General features: G+C 32.9%; 2 protein-coding genes across 2 annotated transcripts; both read left to right on the top strand.

Annotated features, from left to right (window-relative positions):
* The first annotated feature begins 2,492 nt into the window (after nt 1-2,492).
* Nucleotides 2,493-14,809, top strand: LOC113392761 (peroxiredoxin 2). Its single transcript, XM_026629324.2, has 5 exons — nt 2,493-2,632; nt 9,371-9,511; nt 12,239-12,378; nt 12,876-13,044; nt 14,001-14,809. Exons 2-5 carry the CDS (start codon nt 9,381-9,383, stop codon nt 14,146-14,148), a joined length of 588 nt encoding a protein of 195 aa, XP_026485109.1. The 5' UTR covers nt 2,493-2,632; nt 9,371-9,380; the 3' UTR covers nt 14,149-14,809.
* Nucleotides 14,810-17,214: 2,405 nt separating this feature from the next.
* LOC113392733 (uncharacterized) lies at nt 17,215-23,828 on the top strand. The gene is made up of 7 exons (XM_026629281.2): nt 17,215-17,381; nt 19,596-19,695; nt 19,838-19,936; nt 20,036-20,182; nt 20,487-20,647; nt 20,896-21,076; nt 22,653-23,828. Exons 1-7 carry the CDS (start codon nt 17,331-17,333, stop codon nt 22,817-22,819), a joined length of 906 nt encoding a protein of 301 aa, XP_026485066.1. The 5' UTR covers nt 17,215-17,330; the 3' UTR covers nt 22,820-23,828.
* Nucleotides 23,829-26,638: the final 2,810 nt, after the last annotated feature.

Below are 26,638 nucleotides of genomic sequence, written 5' to 3'. Positions count from 1 at the left end.
TTGGTGGTAGGGCTTTGTGCTGGCCCGTCTGGGCAGGTACCACCCACTCATCAGATATTCTACCGCCAAACAGCCGTACCCATTATCGTTCTGATCCGGTTTGAAGAGTGAGTGAGCCAGTGTAACTACAAGCACAAGGGACATAACATCTTAGTTCCCACGGTAGCTGGCGCATGTGCAGTAAAGAATGATTAATATTTCTTATAGCGTCATTGTCTATGGGCGGTGGTACCACATATCTTCAGGTGGCCCATTTGCTCGTCCGCCTACGTATATCACAAAAATAAAAAATAAAATGTAAAAAACGTGACTACATGATAATCCTAACTCTTCTAAAAATTTCGTAAAGCTTCGGAACAGATCGATCACTGTCAAGTCCTAATATGTACTGTTGAACATAAGGTGACAAAATAATATTTTTGGAGATTTCTTCATTTACTTTCCATTTAAATGTGTAAAACCATATACATAATACGATGCTGATGATGTCGACCAATGCGGCAAATCTCCTGGGAGAAAATACCCTGTGCAAACAGTTCTTCACTTTTTGACAGTTACCTTAGAACGTAATTGATGTGGATTGTGTTAAAGTTAACTTTAAAATACGTGTTAAAAAATATATGAAATCTACATATATAGATTTTATTTAATTATCGTACCTATTTATGACTTCTTACATACAAATTTTAATATAACATACTACACATGAGATGTGATACTTAATGAGCCATACTTTTGTTATTGCCAACATTACCAGGATGAAAAGTCTCTGGAAATTGACTACCCATAGATATATTCAATACGGTAGGGCTATTAATATTTCGATATTATTACATCTTGGGATATCAAAGGGAGCAATGTCAATATTTTCCTACCTTTAATGTGCGTACTGAAAATGTATAAATAAATAAATTAAATTGATCATATTATACACAAAAAAAAACTAATTAATATAGCTGTCTCCAAGAGATAAATTAGTCGGTCAAGTTTGTAAACACATCGGTCTTTCCTCAGAAGGTAAACACGGTAAGTGGCCGAGCCCTCTGTCTTGTTGTTATGAAATATGTAGGTATATTGAAAATTTTTCTACTATAGTCAGAATATTAACCATTACAAAATATATTTTATTCGTTCAATTTAAATACATTTTTCTAACAATTTGAGGAAATTATTGTAGTTTTATTTCGATGTTGTTCTCAATGGATATTAATTATTAATAGAAATAGCTTCGATTAATGTAACCATACTATTGTGAATCAATTGATGAATAATGTCAAATGTGTACCATTTGCAAGTTTTACGGTTCCGTGAGTACGTCAATTGCATAGGTACATACCTACATTAAAATGATTAATTAAAAAAAATTACAAACATTTATTAGAATATTATTTGAAGACTTACGTGTATAGTTGAAGTTGATTTCCTTTTTTCCTCACCCAGTCGGTGTTTCCTCAAAATGTCCTAAAAATTAAACGTAATAAATAAGTAGCCTAAAAATAATAAGTATATTTGATCTTTACAGCCTTCGCCTACGAAAAATGCCCAAAGTGGCCTACAATTTATCCTACACCTCCGTATACTTATTTTTATCTGATTGGTACAAAATGTCAGTTTAATTTTTGTGACTATAATATACGAATTATTTTAATATAAATATAATTTTATTGATTTATATATCAAAATTAATAATAAATAGCCTAGCGAAAATTATGAAACTAACCTAACCTGAGGCTATCAGAATGTACTTACTTACTTTGCCTCAGAATTGACGTCAATATTGAAGGCGCGGTCAATTTCTAAATTAAGAATAGAATATTGTAAATTATTAACGAGTATTCACATTCTTTACAAAATTAAGATTTATCACAATACAACCGATCTATTCCACGATACTGTTCTCATGTTTCGTACAATATCTCACAATATTTCTAAAACTACCGGCTTAAAACTAAAAAGCTTAATCTTATCTACAAAAACGTTTAAAATAATAAGAGTGTTATTTATTTTGATAACTTTGTAAAAAAAACTGCCATAATTAAATTCGACATCGACATTATCTAAAACATTCATCTTTAATAACATTTATAACATTGGAACTAATAATTACCTAAAGAGATAGTTCTAAAATAAATACTTCCGGGACGTGGACGGAGTTGAAGCTTGTTGTGCATAACTTTACATTCAAAATGTAAACCAACGAAACCATCGGTATTTGAATTATACGCTACAATGGTTTCATCTGTTAAAAATAATAATAAATCACCTCGAATCTCGTCGATGTTATAAAAACGTAATTAAACGTAAATTGTACTTCAGCGCCATCTTCTTTTGGCCGTATGTACTAAGTCTTAAAATATAAGTTCAAATCAAGTAGGCTTAATAAATAATCTCGAGATAATTGTGCACTGATTCATTTCTAATAAAATAAACAAAGAATTTATCAATTACATAACGTTATAAAGTGAGAATAACATTTTAATTATTTACTATAAGTTTTGTAGTATTTAAAGACAAGATTTATCTTATCTGTGGGTACAGTTATTCCGTTGTTCCGGCCGGCGCTCATTTGTCATTTTCACGCCGTTGTTCGTGGTACATTCGGTTCATTTTCTGCGACCTCTGTTTCTTTCATGTAAGTTTTTTTTTTATTTCAATTTTTATAGTTCACAGCTCACATGATAAATGATATCTTCCATTAACAGTAGTCTTGATAATGTAATATTAATAATGAGGTAAAGTCGCCTCAACCGTTGCCTCAATCGAATTTAAGATAGATCCATCTAGAAATGTAGGTACTGTACTATCGTGGCACTTCGAGTTAACATTAATAACTAAACCTCAATTAGAATAAATACCGTTATAACTCAAGTAATATTTCACCACGTTGCGCAAGAGGTAGGTAGCGTGATAATAGTTAAAACCTACCTTGAATTCATCGACATATTTATATAAATGCATAAAATAAAATACGGCAACTACGAATGTATTTAAAAAAGAAGATTAAGTTCGTTTTTTATGGTAAATTTAAAATATCGGTTTAGGGTCAAAGGTTAAGATGATGCAAGAAGGATTGAATAGGAAAAGAGAACGCAGTGAATCAGGCAATGAAATGAATGGGAATTTTGCCAAAAAGTTACTAATTGAGAGGTCAGTGGTGTACAGAAGTGCATGTACGAGGATTATATATTGGCTAAAGGTTTTAATTATTAATGGCTTAACATAGACCACTGGCAAGCTATTTCAACTTAAATATTTGATGGTAAATTTTATTCGATATTAAATAAGTCATTGTTGAATATTTATATTTCTACGAAAGGAGTATATTTTGCTTGGGTTTTGGGATATACATTCATAATATACAAATTATATATATATATATATATATTGCAAGCTTAGGATTATAAGTCTTTGTTCTCTTTTTTTTTACGAGTATAAGTTTTTGCATGGTACCTATGTAGCATGATTTTCTCAAAATGAGCACTTTTGAATCATAGTAATAATCAAAGTAGGCTATAAACAATATAGCTTTAAGCGGCTATGATGCTTTTAAGATGAAAAGCATGTTTTGTATAATTTTTCCTCAAAACATTGTATTAAATATACAGCTGTATAAATATAAAAAAGATGAGATTTACATAAAAATAATAATTTGTTTCTGTATGAAATAATATCATATGAATTGAAATTTTCTGGGTATAACTTTAAGATCCTACAGTCCTTGCCTTCCAGTCCATTGTCTTCTATTACCAGTACCAGAATAAAAGTTTTGTTTCGAGCACTAAAATAATCACATCTCACTAATGGTATAAATTTTGTCTTTGTATGATAAAACTAAGATGACTCAGTTGTCAAAACATATATATTTTAACTACATTTATTTTATGCTAATAGTTTTACTAGAGCTTTTCAGTAATGGATTATACCTTGAGAAATTATAGGTGTCATATTGAAATCTCCCACGTGTTTTATCGAACAAGCAGAGTGGTAGCTAACCTAGTGCCATTTAAAGAATGTCACTCTATAAATATAGTGATAAAAAATAGATCCAAAATAAACATAAAAGATAAACAAACAAGTCCTACAGTAGTACCATAAGATGTGCAACATCTCACCACAATGATTATCATAATAAATGTTGCAATATAAAAAATTTAGGAGTCAGAGCTACATTATATTTATGTAATGGATAAAAATAAAGTATTATTTTAATTAATATTAATAATAATTTAAGTGTACTTACATTTAATAGACAGTCATGAAATCCTTATATTTATAAATTTAATCACATCCCTAAATCAATATGAACAACAGATAAATCAGCAAGTTACAAACTCAGTGATGACGATGGAACACAAATGTTACTGCCGTGGGGACGAAATTGATAGCTTGGATCTCAATAAGCCTGAACATCTTTTACCGATGATGAGACCATTTTCCATGAGGTTTAATTTTGTTTCTTCTATAGTTAGTGTACTTGAAAACATAGCTTGCGTTAATGTTAACTGATATATTCCAGTAGATTGTTATAGAAAGTAGAAGTAAAGCTTGGAGAGGTAATCATGACGTCTTTAAAAGTAATAAATCTCATTACACATACATACAATTGTTACATGCAATACACAAACTAATCCCAAGTTCCGATCAAACTATATATTTATTTTTAATTTCATACATAAATTTTAATTGACATAACCACAATTTGGCTGTAATTTTTAGTACTGGTAGTTTTTTTTTTTCAATTTGATAAATATGTTGTTTAATTTTTAATTGTTTCGTCGTTAATAATTACCAGCTGTAAAAAAACGTTTCATCACAATTTCGATACCCAAAAGATAAGGTTTGACTCAAAATTTTATTTTAACTTTTTAAATTACCATTTGAATATAAGCAGTATGTAACATATGCTCATTTGAAATACGTCGAACTTAGTAATTACACAATATTATGTAATATTTCTTGTTTCATTCGACTCGACGATAAATGTTAACTTTATTAGATAAATTGCAAAGGTTTTATTGCAGTTTTAGATATACTATTTTCTGTAAGTCAGTTGTACTTTAATCAATCAAATAACTTGGGAACATACCTTTTCAATATTCAAATTACTATTTTGTTGGTACAAATGAATGCATTTTTTCCACTTAACTTACCGAGGTCATATTCATATGTAGGGTGGCCAGGTCTTAAATCCGGATAATAGGACAAACTAGCAATTTTAGCCGGAGTGACACCCTTAATTATGAAGGATTTTTTTAATTAAACGATAAAAAAAAATCCTTCTTCGTGGGATTTTTTACCGGCAAATTAAATCATTTTAATTCACAATGATATCGCGTCAATACGATGTCAAGTATTGTTTATTACTGTTTTTCTTTTTGCGTTTAGAATAGACTATATGTCCAGTTTTATCCAGACGTGTGGCAATCCTAATCACATAATCAATACACACGGCAGACCATACTGACTTCAAAGTGTAATTTGATTAACATACTTTTAAAATGATACTATTATTAGAAAAGAATAATAATACTAATTCTCCGTTACTATAATTTATTGAAAATATTCTTATTTAGGCAAAACTCGTATTGTATGGTAATTCGACGATAACAGGGTAATTAGTAAGCTTTTTTTTTTTCATAGATTTCGTAATTTCTACGACCAATCTATACAAAATTTTATCTAGTTACAACTTTTGGGGACAAGATAGTATAATGACATACTTCAGGAATTTCCACAAGTAAATAGTAAATTTAAAATGTTAGTTTTTGAATTAATTGTATTAATAGCCAATAAGATTTCACGGTTTATCCGTCATAACATTCTCAGTAGCAGTAGGTATGTAGATGGAAAGATGGCGGAGTTACACTCCAGTACCTCGGAAGTTACCTACGTAAAGCCGTTGGCCGTACGTCTAATCTCTTTCCGGTCGTGTCCGATTGCTTTCTCATCGGACTGAGGAGGTATAAAATGCACATGAAATTGTAATGGACTCAATCAAGCTGTTATTATTTTTTTTTACGTCTTCATTAGGCGGGGTCTAGCAAAGGGCAACCGGATGGTAAGTGGTCACCACTGCCCGTAGACATTTGTGCCGTATGTAATCTTAACCATATCTACAGATGTAACCACCAACCGTAAGAACTGGGAAGTGAATTTTTATTTAACTTGAGTACACTTTGTAGACAACCATTATTTATGAATTGACATTCACAAAGTTTTTTTTTTTTTTAATCTATGTTAGGCTTATATTCATGAAATAAACCGATAAGTAGGTATGGTATGTTGATACAGTTTTGTGTCATGTTCACCACGGTCCGATACATATCAGATAAGATAATTACGTACAGTCATTGTTACGTCTAGAAATCGTATTAAGATATTAATGTATGTAATTGACTGTAAATTAAGTTTAATGGATTAAAGTTGTCATCGTGGATTTGCAATGATTTTCTTATATATATAGATTGTTGTTGACAACAATCTTACAAAGTATTATAGCCACGAATATTGTATAACTAGTATACTATTTACCAGCGTTGCAGAACTACCGATAGTTTGAATACCCATAGTTGACCACAGAAACTATTCAGGATATTTATAGTACTTACTACCGATATCCTGAATAGATTAATAATATACTGAATAGAACTCTTGTCTTTCTACAAAGTGCAAATTGGAATGTACTTTGCTACGGTAAAATAATTACGTAAATCCTTAAAATACGACGTAACAAACATTGTTCATATATAATTATGTGATTAAAATACGAGATAAACTTAATAGCAATACGTTTTTGTATTTGATTGATGAATGACCCAATGATAGAAAATGTAGGTACCTAAATCTTTTCCAAAATTGTTGGTTTAAATCTGAGCAAGCTCAACTTGAGTTCTCACGTGATTAATTTGTATATTGTCAGTGGAAAGGAAGAAGGGCTAAAGTGCCATAACGGTACTTTTGGGAAATGAGCCTTAAATATAATTTAGAAAACCTCATTTTCCTAAAGTGCCATTATGACGATATGTATAATTTAACTCATGCTCGACGGTGTGATTATGCAAAAACTTGCACGAGTCACACAAAAACCACAATGGAGCTATCTAATGGAATAATCTCCAACCCTTCTCAAGAGTTGAGAAAGCCTTCGTCAATTTTGTTAATGAAATAATGTAGATCATTCAATGTTCCCAGGGTCAAAAACCTCGAAGCCATATTAACTAACATGCTTAACTGTGGGATTTTAACGGACTACTTATACAATGGTAACGGGAAATTACTCCGCGAGTTGTGGAGGTACACTGGGAGACACGGACATAGCGTTGTTTTGTTGCGAACGGCATACACGGAGCACGGTATCATTAATGGGTTCGTTAAATATTCAGGAAAATTGTTCGATAAATTGATACAATGTACGGTAGACGGTAGTATTATGTAAAAATATGTGTGGATTTACTATGTATATTATACATAAATAATAAGATAATTTATGTAAAACGAGCTATGAATATTTATACATATTTTTTTCATTAAGGTTGACAAAACAAGATCACAATTTCGTTTACAATTTGCAATAATTCATGGAATCCGAACGACTCAAATGACATCTTTATATATAAAAATCTTCTTCGTGTGTACATGTAACTGAACTCCACCTGAACGAACGATATCTGTTTTCTGTATTCGAGTCGAAGTTAAGATCCGAGACCATTAAAGTAGGTGTCATTTTCATTTCACCTGGACGAAGTCAGCACGGGCAGCTCGATACTCTAACAAAATGACTTTAAATAAAATATAATAATAATAAAAATTGATATTTTTAATAAGTAGACACGATCAATGATCGTTGTTAAATGAAATTGTATAGAACATGCTTACAATAATCGTTCAAATTCGAATTATATTATGTTTATTTAAATATTCCTCTTAAAATCGCATTTAATACATATATAACTTGAAAAATGTCACAGATTAAAATACTAATAAAACATGCAGAAAATACTATGAAGGCATGTTTCTTTTTTAATTTGTTATTAATTCAAATTAATTCATCTCGACGGAGATACAAGATGTATTAATTCTTAATATAAATATGCAATAAAATGATCATGTAAGTAATTAATAAACCTGGGTGGTATTGATGAGTCGAATAATTGTTTTGGCTGGAATTGAATGCATTTTTTTCAGACGATACAAAACAAAATATTACGTCTTGATGTAAATCTTGTAAGACATTAAAGTCTGCGTTCAAGTTTATAAGTCTAGTGTGACCTTCAATGTTATTATTAACCAAGTAACCGACGACTGTTATATTTGATGAACAATTTTTTTTTCTTACTAATTGATAGAAAAAAAAAAGATGGAATTGCACTGGACAGACAGACTGACAAATCCAGTGCTCCTACTAATAAAATATCGATATTTTGTTCGCATGCGAGTAAACATAAGGAAATTATCAAGCTTACGTACTCGTCGAGACGTAATAATTAATTATATTAAATGCTTACGTTCCTAAATAATTTAGTTCATTTGATTTGAAGAGTACATGAATGCCAGTTAGTATTTCCATGGACCTTCCCAACTCCGGCTAGAATACATCTTATTACGAGTATATTTTATTGAACATGTATTCAACTTCTGGTTTTACAGTCATTAAATGACTAATGCCTACGTATAATACATTTTTTATTTTTTTATAAAGTATTTAATATAAATTGCGGTATAAGTAATAAAATATAATATATACTTTGTAATAAAATTTATATGTCAGTATCGTTTAGATAACCGTTCGTTTTATTATTGATCGTATTAGAGTCGCTATGACCTTAAGATAATGTTGCGTAATTGTTGGAAAATTCTAGTTGATATTAATTATTGACGTTTTTACATATCTTACACATAAATAGCTTAGATATTTTTATAATTCAATCAGCTGTTGTGTCCCGTCATTAGATTTATTCATTTACATGGGAGTATATAAGTACAGATGTTACATTAGCAGATATATGGTAGGGTACTGCTTTGAATCTTAAGGTCGTATGTTTGGAAGTATTAAGTGATTTGTGCTCTTCTAACTTTGTCGGTTCTCAAGTTATGAGTAATCATATTTGCGTTCAAATTAAGAACATTACATTAAATCGGTGCTGATGTAGTCACGTGTAGTACTTACTCAGTAATCTAAGCGTTCTCTAAACTATAATATACGTCAAGTTTTTTTCCTCACTGGGAATAGATTTACACGTGTGACGTCAAGATCGCCAAAGAAGACCTTTGCCTTGACTGGGCTTTAATATAGCGAAGGAAGAAGGCGAGGTCGTGAAGTAACTTTGTCACCTAAGCCGTCTAGCTCAGCAGTCCGCTCGCGGTGTTACAGCTTCAACAAGATGCCGCTGCAGCTGACGAAGCCCGCGCCGCAGTTCAAGACGACCGCCGTCGTCAACGGCGAGTTCAAGGACATCGCGCTCTCCGACTACAAGGGGAAATATGTCGTGCTGTTCTTTTATCCGCTCGACTTGTGAGTACAGTTTTAATAAATACATTTGTTTGTTGTACGTTTCACTAAACGCACTGAGCGACGTTGACAAACGATTCTTTTCGTGGAATATTTCAATTGTAATACGATATGGTCTTTAGGACTTAACTTTTATTTCGTCATGTCCGTATCGGTTCGATACCGAAGTACCTATTTGTCGATATAACTTATCTTTAGTTTGATATAGCGTGTCAAATTATCGTTCATATAATACAATACGAAATACTTGTTTGATGTCGGTAGAATATATTTTATTACGTTTTTATTTTTATTTTGTGGAACCTTATATAAGTTGCACATAATTTTCCATATGAATAAATCAGGACCGCATGTTATACTTACTAAGAAGCGGCCTGAAACATTAAAAGGGAACAGATACATGTATTAATATATTATTTTTATATTATCATAGTCAGTTTAGTAGCTACCATGACTTTATACTTGGATCTTTCAAACTACGCAAAGGGTTTTAATGCGGTTCTCATCAATAAATGAGTTATTGAAGATTATATTTATATCATACAGGCATATTATAGGAGAGAATTATAACCTTCCTAGCGGGAAAAATATTTTAATGTTCGTTCTTCTATCTAAAAGTTGTTCAGAGAGACTTATTGTACCCGCGTGAAGCCGGCACGGGTAAGATGTATTATATGTATACATATTTTGAGACAAAACCATCATTATTTGTATAATAAAAATGACAAATTAAATTCAAAACGATGTCTCTAATGATAAACCAGAGGTCAAATTTTTCACGTGAACGATATAACGAATCATATGTGGTTTTGTCATTATCAAGTCCTAAAAATATATTAAACGACTTACTGTTTCTGATTCGATGTGAAATACTTGCCGTACGAACGAAATTACTTAAAAATCATAGTGGCTGTTTTTTTTATTTGTAAACATTTCACTACTCAGTTGCACAAATTTAAATAAACGTTATACCTAAGTAACATAATATGAGTGATCTGCGATATGAGTACATAGGTACTGGTACATAGGTACTAGTAAAGTAGTACTTAAACATAATGAAAAGTCGAAGAATCAAAGCGATATCACATTGTATAAGAAAATAATATTAATTAAATTTTAAATAACGTTCTAAATTAATGTTACTAAAATAGTTACATAAAATCGCCGTTACTTCTGGTCATACCGGTTTAACGTTTTTCGCTTCAGAGAGCAATGACATTTTAAATTCAAGGCGACTTGAAATTCATTTTAAATTGTTCGCTGAATGGTTTCAACGTAATCGCCTATTCAAGCAGATAATGATTCTAATTTGTTTTAATTTGCAATGTTTCGTAACAATTTCGGTTACGAATTAAAAATATCATACAATAATGTCCCAAGCCTTATATGATAATTGTTATTTAAACTGTCGTTAGATGTGTGACAAATGGCCTAAAAATTACGAAAAATGCATGTATAAGTATAATTATTCATTACAAATACCCCGATAACATTACACGACAGTATAAAAACAACTACACGTCGCGACATTTTATTGTACAAGTTCGGACATAGTTTCCCCTCCCATTAAAGTTGAAATTTCAAAACAAATTAAAATAACCTACATACCAGATACGATGAAATAAATTAACAATATTTGAGAATAGTTTAATGACAAGAAATAAAATTGTTATTAAAAAAGAGGGACACCACGCGTTTTCCTTACGTGACTGGAACTTCATTCTACTGTAAGCCGTATTAAAGAACTTCATCCCAAACTCGAAGTAAAATAAGTTCCAATCTTAGTTTTCTAGACACAGTAGTTTTATCTGCGCGTTGTTCGAGTCAGTCTGAATTCAGGACGAATACTTTTATGATAATTGTTTTATTGATATTTACAGTGCCTAATCTGATATTCATTCTGTCGGTGTTCATATTTTAACACATTATTCTTGACTAGCTAGCGTGACACGGCATTCGCGGTATTTATCTAATTTTAACACACTTGCTTTATATACGTGAGAAATCGTCTACTGTTTTCGAACTTGCAAGACTTAATTATAGGTGTGTGTATCGAAAAACAATCGAGGAATTAAGTACATTCATATTTAAATTTCAGCAATTTTTAACTTGCACTCAAGTGAAATTGGGACGGTTGACTAGTATTAATAAAAAAAAAAGAATGCCATCTCGCTTTTGGTTAATTCTATAAATATTATAGTTTTATTTTCAGTCGACAGCTTCAAGTAATAATTGATACTGAATAGATAAGATACGGTTGATCCATTATCTCTTCATTCTGAGAGAAAACACTACTCTCGAAACTTGAAACGTTAATCCAGCGTTCTCACTTCGATACTATCAAAGCATTATCAAAATAAATAGTATTAAGCTTAATGAAATGTGTATTTATATAATTTACATACGTTGCCTCATAATGTAGATTTCAGCCTATGAAAAAATTTTAGAATAGAATAACCCCCTACATACAAACAAACAGATTTTACCTCTTTATAAGAGTACTATAGATTTCTGTAACTCTTACAGTTTTTGCAGAGCTCGCTGATGACGAAAAAATCAAAGAGAACTCTTATCGTTATATATTTTACCGAATTTCCACATCAGCTATATCGTTGTAAAGTTCCATTAAAATCCATTCAGTAGTTTCGCGTGAAAGGGTAACAGACGTCCGTACATTCTCAGAAACGTGTATGTTTTATATGAATACGGCGGATAATATGAATGCCGCAGCACGTTCGTGTGCCCGACGGAGATCATCGCGTTCTCGGAGCGCGGCGACGACTTCCGCCGGCTGGGCTGCGAGGTGCTCGCCGCCTCCACCGACTCGCACTTCTCGCACCTCGCCTGGGTCAACACGCCGCGCAAGCAGGGTGAGAGTTGCATCTAGACTAGAATTACATCACCACTGTATATATTTAAAAAAAAAGCTATTTGCCACTAGAATATCAATTAAAATTATTTGATGTATACGTTTTTGTTTTATTTATTTCTCTCGATAGTAAAATGTGGATTTTACTATGTAAGAGAAATAAATTTAGTAGATCATGTATGATATGTTCATCAAATCAACCAGATTTACTTTTAAAAATCTGTGTCGTATTCGTCGTTGAAGGAAAATATAGGAACAAGATCCTAATTTTTAAGATGATTTTCTAATTCAAGTTAACCAAGTTGTAGATTCTTGTCATAATGGACAAAGTTTGTCAAACTTTAGGTATATACATTAGCACATTTATGTCATATTTATTTCGTATTGTATACGTTATAATATATAAGTATGCCCTTTAATTTACTTATAAGATATTTGGACTACTGCATTTTATTAGGACCGAGTGTAATAATTAGTTAACTGACATCACGCCGGCAGGCGGGCTGGGCCCCATGAACATCCCCATCCTGAGCGACAAGTCGCAGCGCATCGCGCGCGACTACGGCGTGCTGGACGAGGAGACGGGCGTGCCGTTCCGCGGCCTCTTCATCATCGACGGCAAGCAGAACCTGCGCCAGATCACCGTCAACGACCTGCCAGTGGGCCGGTGAGCCGCCTGCTCCGCCTACTCCGCCTACTCCGCTTGTCTTGCCTGGATACGAATCGTCGTCACGCACCATTCATATATTGCGTTAATTTAATCACTCGAACTGTGAAGAAAAACATATTGAGGGGAAAACGGTCACTGATAAATTTGAAATAAACTCGTAGTATTTTCATTAGGAAAGAATTTATAATTTTTTAGCAGATAGACATGTACCCAGTCGCTGTAAACGTAGCCTTTAGTTTTTCGATTTTATTTAACGTACAAAAAGCAATCTAATTGATCTGACAAGTTTGATTTAATTGTGATTCATATTAAATGTATCAATCACGACTGATAACATTTCATAACTGTTTTTATCAGTATAAATTATAATTTGAAATGTCCCACTTAAAATTGTCTAAATATATGGCTCATATTCGCTATCGCTTGACATGTACTGAACTAACTAGTCTTTCACGTTTTAATAATAAAATTGATAAGGTTTTATTTATATAATTTTAATATTGCTTTGTGTTTTGTGATTTTAGCGGTTAACCAAAACATACTAATTTATATTTTTATACTCTAAAAATCTCAAATATAAAGTGATTTAATTTTATGAATAATTATAACATGATAGGATATTTGTTAAAAAATTGGCTTATGTCTTCAGATAACATTGTATTAATATACATGGGGATCCATGTCACAGTTTCCATAAAATCACTGTATATTCAAAGAGTCACAAATCACTAATAAGGATAAGTCACTGAACACTGAGGTGCACCTAAGCTACTGCATTGCGACTGCGCAATCATGCCTCGACGCCCAGATTTTATTTCAATTTGGGAATATTAAATATAATCAGTTCATTATAAAGTGTGTAAACAAAAGAGACATTTTCTCATGTGCATTTTATAAGAATGACTTATGTCAATGTGAACTTTAATATTAACAAAAACAATTGTATTTTTCAGATCCGTTGATGAGACCCTCCGTCTCGTCCAAGCTTTCCAGTTCACCGACAAGCACGGTGAAGTCTGCCCGGTCAACTGGACCCCCGGCTCCAAGACCATCAAACCAGACACCAAGGCCGCTAAGGAATACTTCGTAGATGCCAATTAATTCATTATCAAGCATTAGATGTGGTCGATGTATTATATATTCACTTTGTATAAAGTATAAAATGATATCTTTTGGCATATATACAAGATTTCCGTGATTATGTTTATAAAATTACATGTTTCTGAGCTCGGTCAACATGGATATTGTTATCATTGTATAGTAAATTATGATGTTATATTCGTAAATCATAAATGCTTAAATTGCACAACTAAGATTTTGGTGTGAATGGATTTAGCTATTGAGTCCTTTATTTTACCATTCCGTCAAACGGATAAAATATCAGATACCGTACAAATGGCCTTTACAAGCATCATACACACACTATGCCAACTATATGACTCCAGGGTAGGTACGTGCACAGTGCGTACAAGCCCTGCATGTTGATAATCGAGTTTTGTAAACTTTCGACCGCATCTAATAGTTGAATTTAATGTTTTAATATATCCCTGTGATACGTTAGCTCGTACAGACAATATCTTGAATTGTTTTGCTTATTTTAAGTTGTGATGCAGTTTTCCGTTCGGTATGCGAATCTCAGTTATGCGTACTGAAATATTGTTGGAAGTTATTTAATACATTTTACAAGAACTTATCAGTATTGGACAGAGATCCTACGAATTGTAATATTTATCGAGGCTGTAATTAAATGCTGTCAAGTAAATGGTGTTTTTTTTAAATTATGCAACATATATTACTTCGTCGCGTTTCAGTGCCGTTTCATTGGGATGATATCAAATCAAAATATACTTTACAAGCTATTTTAAATTTAATTTGATTTTGTAAAATGAACTCTGAACTATGAGCCGAGGTGACCCAGTGGTTAGAACGCGTGCATCTTAACCGACGATTTCGGGTTGAAACCCAGGCAGGCACCACTGAACTTTCATGTGCTTAATTTGTGTTTATAATTAATCTCGTGCTCGGCGGTGAAGGTAAACATCTATTATATATTATAGGCTATTAATGCAAATGAACTCACAAAATCATATTAAATGTAAAGCTGTCATCGGTTCTGAATGTTGATACCTAACATGACAAGCATGTATTCTTTTCCAACATTTGGAATACAAAGTTGTCAAGTACACACATTTAATTCAATGTATGTAGTATATCCTGCCCGAAAAACAATTATTTTTAATCATCAATTTATTGATTTTGCAGAGTCGCAAATTTGACGTTGCTTTTGCGATGGAAACTGCTATTAGTATTCCAATCCCGTTTTATTTATTATATATACCATTAAATGAAATATTTCAAATCTGGCTGATTAGGATATAGGTCTAAATGAGTCATTGTATAAACAGGTCATTTTCGACCAAATTGTTAACACTTGTATGGCACTAGCTTGTTTTGTAATGAACACCAGAGGCACCCACTCATATTCCACCACAACACGCAAAGCAGCAACAGCTTTACTGAACGGCCGCTAGACGTCACAAGTGAACATTTCACTAGTTCTGTGGCATTTGAATTGGAAAAGTTTAAGCCTGAAGAAATATCACCAGCATGCACAAAAGTAATCAACACAATCAGTAAATGTCGCGCAGTAAAAGAAAAAGTCTTGAAGTTGATTATCGTTGATGAATAAAACTTCAATCATAACATGATAATCTCCTTTGGTCATCCGCCATCGTGGCTTCAGCAACAGGATATCATTTTACAGGTGTGCTATGTAACAAACTTGTAATATTAGATTTTTAATGTCATATTTATTTTCAGTGATAGTTTTTAAAAGATTATGTCTAATGTTGTTCAATAAATTAATATTAATAGCACATTTTTGTATTAAAAATTAATAGTATTAGAAATTACAAAATTATCTATAAACTGTTATGTTTCGTTGAAGTTCAAAATGAATAAAATTGCGATTAGTTTGGTGGATTATTTTAAAAAGTAAAGTGATATCAATTTTAATGTGGACAAAGAAAATAAAAACATTATACTCGATTTTTGATTTATTACGATTATAATTTAAAAAAATACTGACTACTTTAAGGAAACCGTATCTAACTTACGATAACCAAAGAATAACAAACAAAAAACTGCATATGAATTAATCTTACATTTTTATAAAATAGGTACAAACATAAACTAAGCTAAGATGGCCCTATGGTTAGAAAACATCTTAACTAAAAATTGTTGATTCAAACCCGAACAAACACCACAGAATTTTCAAGTGCTTATATTGTTCATATCATGCTGGGTGATGACGAAATAATCGTGAAAATCTGACATGTGCACCATTCGGCATTGGAACTCTTCGAGGGGAGAGGAGGCCTTAGCCTAGCAGATATTTACAGGTTGTTACGTTTTTTAACAGTGATAATCCAAATAGCATCACTACTAGGCCTTTTAAAATGATTTAAATTCTGTTAGATTTGACCAAACACTGGCGTGTACCAAAATATCGATGTTATAAACATTACGTATTTGTTTATGTTTTTTTCTTGGTATCAATTATCAAGGTAGGATAGTTTGAAGCTTACCGCTTGTTTACGGATAAATCTAACGAATAAACGCTTTGAAATCTGAAACCGATAATATTAACAGTACCTTTCATTATGTAGGTACTTGAAATCCTAGCCTAGATGCCTAACGTGTACCCAGATTTATTAAAAACATTGCTATGAATTATATATTAAGTATCACGAAAAGTGGAAAATAAATCCATTGAGTTATAAATAAAAGTTTTGCCACAAAATCATCCAGATGGTATTGTGGGAGTCGGATTTTTATTCTAACTACGTATAAACTATACTAAAACCTTACTCAATTGAAGGTGACAGATTAAATAAGTTAAATCGCTACCAAAATATATTAATTTAAATCATTGTTAGATCGATAATAAACCATCATATTCAGTAAGTAATATTTATTTTAATATTTTTAGTACGACTATAATCAAATCTATAGAAAAAAAATCGCATGCACATAGAATAATCCAATATTCATAAGGTAGGTCATATCGTTGTTAATATTTTATGTTGTAGTTTTGTACCACATGACATTTAGCGATTACAAATAACAATACCGCCATTGTTGTTTATAAAAAGTAACCAATGAAATATCGGCAATCGGCATTCCTTTTTTCGAACTTGTCGAACGTTAGTGAATGTAGTGTACAGACGCTTTTAAAATTATTTTTTAAATAAATACGACCAATTTGACAAACACAGTAAAATATGGGTCTTAATAATTTTAGTGATTATGGTAGTGGTTCTTCGTCGGAATCGGTGAGTTATTAATATTTTAACATAAAGTTATCTTTAATAATATATAATTTATTTTTTAATGAAAAATGAAGGTATTTTTATTATTTTAAAGTTAGTAGGTAATAAGTTTAATACATTAACATTAAATATGGTTTTGCCTGTTTTACTGAAACGTTACGTTTTGTTACTGAATATTATTTAAATCTTTAAATATGTTATAACTTATAATAAACATTCATGTTATGAACGCCAACTTCATAATTGCGTAGGTATTAGGTAAAATCTAAATTTACCTACATTATCATCATAAGATATGCCTATTAAATCCTAATTGTATTATTGAAAATAAAAGGAAAACAACACATGCAACGGTAGTAATAAATAGCTACAAAATTATGATAATTATTAAAATAAACGCCATCTATCAACCATAATAGAAAGCAGAATACGCGCTATGAAAATAAGTCACTCTTCGTAGGAATGTGAAATAGTAATTTATCTATTTCTATAAAAATATCGGTTTTTTAATCGTTTCACGCAAAACCTACTAAATATTTTTACATGAAATTTGTACTAATATTTTCAGTGTTTCAGCGAAGATGTTTGGCGAAACATACAAAATATAATTATGGTCTGCTAGTAACTTATAATTATAATTAATTATTATTTTCCCTAAATGAGAACTATAACTACCTATACCTATTTGTTTCCTGTTATTAACTTTGTGGTAGGGCTTTGGGTAGGTACCACCAGATATTCTATAGTGAGCCAGTGTAACTACAGGCACAACACAACATAGTTCCCTTGGTGTGGTGTGGGGCATCGGCGTTGAAAGTATATATTTCTTAGAGCGATAATTAAATGTGGTGGTGAACACTTATCATCAGGTGGCCCATTTTCTCGTCAGTCTACCTACACCAGAATAAAAATATTTGATTAATTTACGTAATTTTATTTTAATACTCATTATTATATAAAACAATGTACCTATTAAATTTAAAGAACAACAAATATTACCGTCCCATATAAGAGTTTTAATTAAAAGAATGCTTATTAAATTATTCATATCTTTTCAAATTGTATATATATATCGTCGGTCAGTCCAACCGTTTTGACAGACTCCAATTGAAAGTAAAACACACGTAGGTACAGAACATTATATATAAAGAAGTAATAATGATGATGACAATCCTGATTTCGGCCTCGGCTTCCAATCTCAAGAGAGACTAACCAACCACGCAATATACAGTATAGGGCTCAAGTGTGCGCGCAAATACAAGTGCACTCTCTGTTCCCTCACCCTCATAATACGATAGAACGGCTTATCTGTTACGACCTGAAAGAGTTCAGGCGCAGGACCAACGGCTATAGCTGCTTTCCGAGGCACACACTTTAAAATACTGAGCACATTTGATAGTAATTCTAGGTTATATTTTATAGGTTTACATTGTCTGTAGAATAAAAAAAATCAGCAAACTGTATCAACAACATACTAATAAAATAAAATTATGGAAAACATTTTTTTTGTATTTTTTATTTGTGCCAAAAAGATTATTTCGCCAATGTCACGTGCGAATAAATTTTTATATAAACATTAGCGACCCGCCCCGGCGTCGCACGGGTGCAATGCTGATACTAAATATACTACAGAATGTCTTACAACGTTCACAGTTTTTCAGTCATTGGACAATACAAACCGCTATGTACTTGCGTTTTAAATCTGTAATGTTTTCGAAAATATTCATTTAAATTACATGCAGTAAAGGGCTATATTGATCTATATTAAATGTACAATTTATTTAAAGTACTTATTTGGTTAAGGATTAATGCTGTATTGCTTAAAATCGCTTTGAAAATAAGTTTTGGGTTATCCCTAAGAGATAGACATATACAAACTCGGACTTTTTTGAAGACCTTTTTAAGGTGTACAATACTGTAGTACCTTTCAGCCAGCGCTTGCAATGTAAACGCAAACAATGTGTTTGTTTACGACATCCCTTCAGAAACCTCTAAAGTTATCAGTGTTTCTCTACTATATTGCATATATTATACATATAAACCTTCCTCTTGAGTCAATCTGTCTATTAAAAAACCGCAACAAAATCCGTTGTGTAATTTTAAAGATTAGGGACAGACAGCGGTCAGCGACTTTGTTTTATACTAGGTAATGATTATGTTAATTAAAAAATGCAATTTCTTGCAAGCTTCGTATGATATATGGTAGAGTTTTTGTAGTTCACGCCATGGGGGAGCCACGACACGTGGTCTGAATTTCAGTCACTGTTACAAGAACCAGAAAACACAAGAAGGCCGAGATCGTCGAGCTTCACGGATAGTAAGTTTAATAAATAATCACATTTATAAACACAAGATTTATTCGTATCATTTGTATTGTGTGTATTATATACGACCTTAAAGATTGCATTGACTACATTCCGACAAACAAGCAAGTTCCTAAATTTCAGTGTTGTCACCAGGCTTCTCTATCGATGCTATAATGCAAGAATTCAGGCAAAACGGATCCGACTCCCCCTACGACCCCGAGGATGAAACGTTGATTAATTTCAATAGTAGAGGTAAGTGAATTACTAAAATTCTAATGTTCCATCGTTTTAAAAATAAAAAATAAAATATGTTACGATATTTTACATGATTGATGATGATATTTTATTCAGCGCTTGGCGGTATGGGTCCATCAAACGCATACCTTCGTCAGAAGTCGTGGCCAGCACCTGAGGCATCCCCGTCTGTATGTCTGCAGCAACCAGCGGAGATCAAACGAAGCGCTGCTGAGATTATGTTATCTGTGACTCCTGCTGAAGGTATTAAATTTTAATGTCATATTGTGTGTTTCAATCTTGTTTCGTTAGTTATGTGTCTAGTTCAAACAGCTGCAGTTCCCGGGGTTCCGAGAGTCATGTGTCAGAGAATCAATTTCTGTCAACAAATCCACAGAAGCAGCCTGAAGCAGATGTTTTACTAATATGCCTTGGGATGTACGCAATCCATAATTTCGAACCTCTCGTGGCCGATAATATAACTATTGATGTGTAATCAAAAGAAACTTTATTATTCTCAATAAAAAATAAGGAAATCAAACGATTCAAATCATTTAATATTATCCAGTTTCATCGACACCAGAACCGTTGCCAGTATTGGAGTCACATGTGATCAGCGAGCAACAGCTGCGGGTACTGAGTTCACTTCCCAACTCCGTGTTGTACTCGCTGCTGAAAGAGCTCGAACAGAACCGCTTGCAGCTTGCGACGCCTAGTAAGCAAATTGAGGTATGGCGTATTCAATACTCAAATAAAATAAATTAAATATATGACATCTGACAATAACAACATTAAATATAGGTACTAAACTGAAGCGTGTAAAGGCATCTGAATTGTACAAAATCAGCTCTATCGATTCTCTGGAACAGGTCTCAATTCAGTTGCAAGATTTCTGTTTATTCTTTTTGCAAACGTCAAACCAGTAAGATGTCAACCAGGTCATAGCTCACCGAGTAATCGACTTCTTCATTCCCCAGGAAATGGAGTGTCGCTTCTGCAAGAACAACGGCGAGCGCGAGTCGTACTACCGCTCGCACCGCCTGCGCGTGCGCGGCCGCGTGTCGTGCCCCGTGCTGCGCGCCTACCGCTGCCGGCGCTGCGGCGCGCGCGGCGACCACGCGCACACGCTCAAGTACTGCCCGCTCGCCACCGCCGACGGTGCGTACCCACCCACACCGCACACCACTACACGCCGCACGCTGCCATAGGCAGTCACCGACCTTGGGTAACTGAGATGCATTTATACGTCAAAACAGTACACAACAGTACCAAGAATCGCTGGTGGTAAAATCACTAATTGAGTGTGTAATATTGATGAAAATCGAAACACCCAAGTAAATATTGACCGGTTTATTTACAATAAATATGTATTTAAGGAAAATCTAATTTATTTATAATAATTATGAGGTATTTTGGTAAAATTAATGAATAGCATAATTTTTTGTTTAGCAGTAATTTTAACGAGAGTTTGGACACGGGTTCATTTCTTACGTATCTAGTATATTTATATATCAATTATGTCAATTAGCGCCATTATCAGAATCGATCATTAGAATCGATAATCAAAATTTACTTAGATTACTTTGCGGCAATCATTAGTTCTATCTATCAAAATGTGAATAACTCGTTGGACAAGCTTTGCACACATTGTCTATAGTACATCGAAATGCACCACTATTTAATTAAATAATACACATTTTTTCTAAACCTGAAACCGACATGAAGTTTCAGAAGTTTCATACTTTACGTCAGGTTTTAACAAAAGACAGATGGAGCGCTCGGAACTGAAGCAACAAAGCGAATTTTAGTGCGAAACGACGCGTCATTTTTTTAACACGTCGAAAGTGTTGACACTTTAATGATTGATTTAATTATTATTATAACGTATTTATAGAAAGGCTAAGCGAATAAATATCATAGAAAAATTCGTATTTAATGGCTCAGTAACGCCATCTAGTGTAATATAGCTAAACTAGAGCGGCTGTTGAGCACATCTCAAGCACCAGTACCGCCAACTAATGTTCTAGAACTATTAATGAATATTATTTTATTATATAAATTAAGTAAATATGAAAAAAATACTTTCGATAATACACTCAAGTAAGGTCCAGTTATTTTACTATAACAATATTTGCGATATCAAAATGCTCAATTCTTCGTATTTTCTACACATACTACGCTTTTGATTTTGTATTCGCTTTGGTTGCTTCACGAACGTTCACTGCGTTCCATCTGAATTTTGTTTTATAATTTAAAACTGAAATGTCATGAAACAACAATATGTAAAATGTTCTTAGGTACATATAATGCTACATTTACATGCAGGGCGTAGCGTAAGGCCGTCTAGGTAGGTACTAGCCTAACATCATAATATATTTTACAAACAAGCTAGTATTATTGTGTTCCGATTTTAAGGGCGAGTGACACAGGTTAACTACAGGCACGAGGAACATAACATCTTAGTACTCAAGCTTGGTGGCGTATTGGTGTTGTAAGGAAGACGACCAAATATTTAGTAAAACAGTTCTGTTCCTACCAGCGTTGCAGAACTATCGATAGTACTAACGATAGTATAGTTTTGAACAATACTATCGATAGTATCGATAGCTTTCCGTGAGCAATACTATTGATTACGGCAATACTATCGATACTATCGATAGTATTGACACGTGACAATACCATCGATAGTCTATCGATAGTGGACTATCGATATGCAACACTAGTTCGTACGCAGAGCGCATGAAGTCGGCGGCGATGCTGCGCAGCGTGCGCCTCGCGTCCGGCCGGCGCCGCGCCGCGCCCGCCGCGCGCCCCCCGCGCGCCCCCGCCCCGCCCTTCGGCGAATGCGAAGCGCCCCTCGATCCTATCTGGGAGGCGTTGGAGAAGAAACTTATGCTGTGAGCGAGCAACGAATTATATTCTATATTAAGTATATTGCGTATCATGAAAATTATCACGTTTGATTTTTTAATAGGAATTGTCGAGTGCCATTTGTTAATCGAATCGGCTCATAGATGGCGCTAGTGGTTATGTCATTACGATCATGTTTTTTTTTTCTTTTTTTATATGTGGCGATACTCGCGTATTGTAATTTTGTTTTTCATAATTGAATATTGACGATATTATTATATTAGTGAACGACGATCGAAGTCCCGATGTTATTGAAGGTATTTTATATGATTATATTAATATTGTACGTCCGATTGCTTTGTACGGTACAAAGTTATTAGGTATATTATCAATTTATAATTTTTTCGTTACTTGAATCGTATTGAGTGACGGTTTTAAATCTAGACAAAACTTTTTGAAACTTCCGAACTATATTTGTATTTTTGTTCAATGAATCAATTCAATTCAGTCATCTGACTTTGGCGGACGTTTTAATAAATGAAATTACGTAAACGCGAGTACAACATTTTAGCGTTCAATCGTTAATAATTGGTCACTAAAATGTTTATGAAATTTGTAATCGAGCATAAAATTAAATTTTAAAACAAACTTCAAATACGAGATTAAAAAATCTTTGTTAATCGAATTAAAAATAGGTCGTTAATATTTTATTTATTATCAAGATTTTTAAATTTCGATAACAGGTTTTTTTTTCATTATTTATATAAACTTATCATTTTTTTCTCATAAAATATTTCTGTCCGCATAGATTCATTTATGAACAATAAATTTAAAAAAAAAGTAGTATTTTCAATGAACAGTGTATCATCATATTGAAAAGTATTTATACGTTAAAAAATCATTTTTATATATTTGAGACAATATTTTTAATAACAAATGTGTTTGATAATTAGGAAGTTACGTTTTTATTATTTTGTTGATTAATTTATGAAGATTTCGTTTCGTTTTAATTATATCGGTTGACATATTTGGGTGTTGGTGTATTTTTGGGTCCAATAAAGATCTAATAATAACTAAGAGAGTTTTATTTGAAATCACAAATGTAACTCTTTGAGGCTAGCACACATGTGACAAGTTTTCATTCGACAGATGCAGGTTGCCTCACGATGTTTTCCTTCACAGCCGAAAACACAACATAATGACACAAATTAGGCATAATTAGTGATGCCTTCGTTTGAACAACGGTTATAATTCACTTGTTCTAATCAATCGTTATCTCACCTCTTGATTTTTTTTTATGGCATTGGTTGCCGGACGAGCATAATATGGGCCACCTGATGGTAAGTGGTCACCACCGCCCATAGACAAAGGCGCTGGAAGAAATATTAACCATTCCTTACATCACCTATGCGCCACCAATCTTGGGAACTAAGATGTTATGTCCCTTGTGCCTGTGATAACACTGGCTCACTCAGCCATCTAACCTGAACACAATAATACAGAGTACTGTTATTTGGCGGTAGAATATCTGATGAGTGGGTGGTACCTACCCAGACGGGATTGCACAAAGCCCTACCGCCAAGTACCAAATGATGTATAAATATATGAAAATAACTTGTAAATTATTTCTTAAGACGTATTCCAATCGAAGGACTACATATAAACAAACCTTAGATTCACACAGGTATTCTATGCGAGTTTCCAATAGCTCCACTATATAACGCAGTACAAACCGTTCATGATTAATACAAAATTATTTACAATACGACACTATTCCACTGAACTACTTATATTCGCTTTGATTTTATTTCCAAAGTTCCAACAACTCGACATTGAGAACAGAATTTTCTCACAAATCCATAATGAATAATCGAACACAGATTATTTAAGGGGTTCGACCGTTGATGTCATGTCAGTTCAATGTCAAAGTTTTTTATATTTCCACCTGTGATTGGAATCGTTAAGTTAGATATAGTGCTAATATATTCTACCGCCAAACAGCAATACTTGATTTTTTTGTATTCCGGTTTGGCCCACATAATGCGTAACAACGCATTATGTGGGCCATATGTGGGACTTCATGGGCTTAATTTTTTATTAAAAAAAATTAAAAATTAATCACACTAATAAAGCACCACTGAACAGTGGTGCTTGCCTGGGTTTGAACCCGCAATCATCAGTTAAGATGCACGCGTTTTAACCACTGGGCCATCTCGGCTCTTCGTCCGCCTACTCATATAATAAAAAAAACACAAGGAAACTACATGACAATTTATTCGCACCCGCAAATACCGCGACCTTTCGCAACAAAGAGCTCTATTTTATTTAATCGTTGAAATTCTAATGTGTTTATGTAAATGTTGTCTATAAGTTAAATACGACTCATTTTAAAAATAATACTTGAAATAAAAGTATACCTTTAACAAGAAGACAAAAAAATAAGAATAAATTATTTAATAAATCAATTAATTTGTGGTTTATTGCATGTGACAACTAACGCACACATTCGCAAAAATCACACTGGTAAAGAGGTAAATATAGTAGACACCCAGGTGGGTGTCTACTATATTTGTCAGGGTTATAGGAAATGGAAATACATGAATGTATTAAACATCAGCTATATATAATTATGAATAAAATCAATATTTATATGAAGCTGTAACCTTAAAATGTAGGCTCTATTAATGTTCCGAGCGAGCTGATTATAACCTCAATACCAAGAGGCGTTTTGATTAGTTCTGCCTCGCTTGTAATCCTGGTCGAGACGAAACAACTATAAAGACTTTAATCCACGGCACACTTAATACATAGTTGCCTCCTTCGTTTCCATGTTTGAATAATTTTCCGCTTGCATCTCAGTTGTCTAATATCTACGTTGATTCCTAGAATATTTCGAATTCACCGGAAATGTTTTGTATAACACTTAAGAACGAATTTGATATACAAGTAGTGTAGTGTAAAAAAAATTATTCAATCTTTTTAAATCATTTTATAATAAAATGTATTTTATAACTGTTAGTATTGCATAAGGTGCAAACTTAGGCACTACGTCGAGACTCGTCCATAAATTGTAGATTCTATTAAAATTTAAAAAGGAATGCAGATAAACAAACCATTGATTTAGACATTTAGGTATTCCATGCGATTTGCTACTAACTACTACACTACTAAGAGTTCTTGATTAACATATATCTTTATATTATACTAGCTGAACCTGCGGTTTTACTCACGCAAAATATCAAAGAAATATTGGTCGAGAGCTCAAATAATCATTATGGATTTGCAAAAACCTTTATTTTTACCGTCTTCAAAGCTATTATTGGAACTTTGGAAGTCAAAGTAAAGTGGATATAAGTAGTTATCTGGAATAGTGTTATCTATATATAAATACATAATATCTATTTTAAAGGGAAATACCAGTCACTGATTAATCACGAAATCTAAGAAACTAAAACACCTTGAAAATTGAAATTAGGCAAGTACGTTATAGCGTGCACACTAAGAACGGTTTTTCCGAGACGCCATACCTAAGGTGTAAAACGGGGGTTGGAAGTATGTATGAAAGGCCTAAGTTTTGGAGGGAGAGACCTCAATTGAATATGTATGCTCTGTAGATGGTGTGGAGGCAGCGGCGGCCTTACCCATTGCGACGCTCCGGGCGGTAGGTCTTTGCGAGGCCCTCTGTCCTCGGTGAAAAATATGTATGTAATGGAAAAGTAGGTTTGGTTTAGGTATTTGTTTTGTTTGACGATAGATACTAAAGTTATACATATAAATAAAAATTTTTGTACTTTTAAAATATTTTACATTGAAATAATTACAAAATAAAAATTTAAGAAATTATAATTTTTAAAATTGATGTTTTTGGCT

Source organism: Vanessa tameamea, chromosome 5, assembly GCF_037043105.1.
Source record: "Vanessa tameamea isolate UH-Manoa-2023 chromosome 5, ilVanTame1 primary haplotype, whole genome shotgun sequence".
Taxonomy (NCBI): Eukaryota; Metazoa; Arthropoda; class Insecta; order Lepidoptera; family Nymphalidae; genus Vanessa; species Vanessa tameamea.
This window is presented reverse-complemented; position numbering and strand designations above follow the sequence as displayed.